The sequence below is a fragment of the Primulina eburnea genome, chromosome 5, assembly GCF_022965805.1.
Source record: "Primulina eburnea isolate SZY01 chromosome 5, ASM2296580v1, whole genome shotgun sequence".
NCBI lineage: Eukaryota > Viridiplantae > Streptophyta > Magnoliopsida > Lamiales > Gesneriaceae > Primulina > Primulina eburnea.
The window spans coordinates 23,785,495-23,788,995 of NC_133105.1; the positions used below are offsets into that span (position 1 = coordinate 23,785,495).

Consider the following 3,501-nt stretch of genomic DNA (forward strand, 5'->3'; position numbering starts at 1 on the left):
ATGATTATGCCACACCATAAGAATAAGTGAATAACTTCCGAAACTTTGAAATGAATTAACATAGGATCTCCTCAAAAAAATACACAGAAACAAACAATTTCAACACATTTAATCATATTAATATCTTAATATAAAACCATGAAATAAAAAAAAAAAGAAAAGAAAATTTCACACCAAATGAAATGACCATCGAAATTCCTTAATTTTTTTACCTCTCCAGGGTGCCTTTTCTTGAATAAAACAAGGGAAACGCATTGTTCTTCCTTGGTGAGCATACAGCCAAAGTGAACACCGGCCTTATTCTAATCCTACTGACCGATCTTGTTCTCTCCACTACTCTTTTAATCCTCTTCGCAACTACTTTCTTTTTATTCTCTTCCATTTCTTTGCCTCCATCTGCCGACGAAGAAGAAGAAGGCGAAAGAGACGAGGCACGCTGTTTCCTCAACATCAGTAACTCTTTCCATAGAACAGTGCATGTAGGCGGCCTAGGGGAGGGATCGTCTTCAAGAAACCAGCTGCTTCTGCTGGGATCCTTGTCGACTTGCTCTGTTTTTTCGAATTCTTTTTCAAGATTCTCCGACTTTAAGCTGATCTTGTTGAGTTTATAATGATTTGATTGCTGCATTTTCCAAAAGGGCAGCAGCTTCCCCTCAAGAAAGAGTTCATCCGCGGCTATCATGCTGGTCAGGCCACCAGAGAGAAACTCGAATTCTCCGGTACTTGGTGTCCTTTCTGGTTTGGATAGGGTACTGCAACCTTCTTCTCCATCCTTAGGATTCGGAGATATGGAGATGGAGTTTTTCCCATCAAGAAGCTCGGTGGAGAAAGAAAGTCGGGGGCTGAAATTCGAGCTCGAGCTCGAACCCGAATGGGAAGATTTCTCGGGAGTGGTTTTGAGGGAGTTCATTTTCTTGTTTGATTTGTGAAGAAGATGGAGGAAACTGTTGGTTTATCGGAGTTTGGCGATTACTAATAAAGAGGCAGATGCTACAGGAGTACAGGTTCATTTTCTTTGGCCTATTTTGTAGTAAATGTTAGGACGGTCATATTTTATTGAGGTATGTATATGGGAAATAATCTATGCAATTTTATATTTTAATATAAATTTTCAATTTCTTACACAAATAATATATATAGTGTTCATGATAATTTTCACAAGTTTCTGCGATATTGTTTTATGAATCAATTTTATGAGAATGATATCTGATCTAATTCATGAAAAATATTTCTTTTATATTCAAAATATTATTTTCACTACAAAAATATTTTCTTTTTAGTTTTACAAATAAATATTGTATAATATATTTTGATTTGAGTTAAAAGTATTTGGCATATAAAAATTATAATTTTTTGTGACAAAAAAATTATTTTTCACTATAAAATATCATTTTTTTATTAGTTACCTTATGAAAAAATTATTGTGTACTATACGCTGATTTGAGTTAAAATTGACGCTTTTTAAATGAAAAAATATGTTGTAATATATGTTGAATTAAGTGAAAATTATAATTTATGTCAAAAATATCAAATTTCACTACAAATTTGAATTTGGTCGACTTGTGTTATAAATATAAATGTGTGATACCGTTGCAAAGGAGCATACTCGGTAATTTTTGGACGAGGAATAGTGATATGATAATTTAAATTTGGATGAGATTAAGATAGTTTTGTGTTCTAGCGAATTTAGAATGATTGAGATTTTTTTCCAATACAATATCTAATATTAAATAAACTAAAGGTATATGTATTTTATATATGTATATAATGACATTAAAGTTGGTGTAAGAGACATATACTGAATAATGTAGTATAATATGCTATATATATCAGTTGATAAAAATAATTGGTCTATAAAGCCAAAACAAAAGAGCTAAGATGAAAATTGAGTCATGTGCTAGCGACAACATAAAAAGTTTTGATTACGGATCATTTAGTGTAATTTAAAGTTGGATTGGCATAATCTTCTGAAATTCTTACTCATCTCGAATCGAATCGAATTCTCGCCCTGGAAATTTCCTGATGCGATGTTATCCCTACCTAATTTATCTGGAATTTCCTTTCCCGATCAATATCAGGAGAAGGATCGGGAGTAAAAACTCTACTCGACAGGATTCCTGTTCCGACCCAATTATATTAATAATAATGTTTTTATTAGATTTAAAAAAAACTAATTTAGAAGTCGAGTCAATAAAAAACATATGATGTAGAGGCCTGTAATTTCGTACTTGAAAATTTGCGGGAAAATTTGAAATTTTCTTTTAAAATAAATAACATGCCTCATTCATTGTGGGGACCCGGACGCTAATCATGTTCTTAATCATAATTGGGACTCATTAATTAATTATAATAAACAGGGTCTAATTTTTTTTTAAAATAATGCAGAACGTAGTGACATAGAAACATATATACATCTCAGTATATAAAAGTACAAATTCTGTATCACATACATTTATTCAACTTGAGTTTAACAGCTAATATCAAGTGTCCAACCCTATCTTTAATCCAAGTCCGGAATCTCCACTCTAATCACGATCTCTCTTCATCTCCTCAACCTTGAACCTGTCCCACCTGTTGTCATGTACACATACAGACAAGACAATAGCCGGATAACTCCGGTGAGAATAAGTCCCAGTATAAATCAACGAAACATGTAATCATATAAACAATTATAAAGCATGTAACAGGTAACAACAATATGTATCAAAATCTAAAACATAATCAATCACAGACTGTCGACAATGCTCGTAACTCTGCAATTCAGACTAGACTGAATCCTAGTCTAGGGATCCCGGTTTCCAGAAGTTGGCATTCCATATCGATCAACAGTAATAGAAGAATCCTCGATTCTATCAACACCGATATAGTATCGATCACCAGTAATAGAAGGAGCTCTAATTCTATCCACATCGGTATAGTATCGATCACCAGTAATAGAAGAAACTCCGATTCTATCCACATCGATATAACATCGATCACCAGAAATAGAAGAAGTTATAATTCTATCCACATCGATACGAGTACCGATCACCAGTAATAGAAGAAGCTACCATTCTATCCACATCGATAGCCAATCATCCAGTGACAGACTTTGGCACTATCGCCAATACAATATCTTATGACATCGTGCAATGTGCCCGTGGCGATCCCACCACTATCGAGCACTTCTGTCATAAGATTACTCTTCTAATACATGCTATCTATAAATCAAAAGAACAAGTACATCAGTCAAATCAATGCAATATCAATGCAAAAAAGTAAAGTATGTGATTTAGGGAAACTCAAGTCTAAACCGACTCAAGTCGATCTCCCAATACCACATTGACTTATACCTTTCGTTTGCAGTTTCGGTCTGGAATCCCAATTCTGTCAATCCCTCAATCTAGCAATGGCCATATCAATAATATCATATTAATATACCGCTCAAATTAATTCCAATCTGATTAACAATTCAAAATCGACATTACAACCGCACAATCTTGATATCTCGGTCAATATAAC

At 33.7% G+C, this 3,501-nt stretch overlaps 1 protein-coding gene across 1 annotated transcript; it reads right to left on the reverse strand.

Annotated features, from left to right (window-relative positions):
• Nucleotides 1–208: 208 nt before the first annotated feature.
• On the reverse strand, nucleotides 209–910 carry LOC140831445 (uncharacterized). The gene has a single exon (XM_073195196.1). The coding sequence runs from the start codon at nucleotides 908–910 to the stop codon at nucleotides 209–211; it is 702 nt and encodes a 233-aa protein (XP_073051297.1).
• Between the last annotated feature and the right edge of the window lie 2,591 nt (nucleotides 911–3,501).

Bases quoted from the DNA above. Each gene is read 5' to 3' on its own strand.
- LOC140831445 (XM_073195196.1), bottom strand. From the start codon at position 910: ATGAACTCCCTCAAAACCACTCCCGAGAAATCTTCCCATTCGGGTTCG.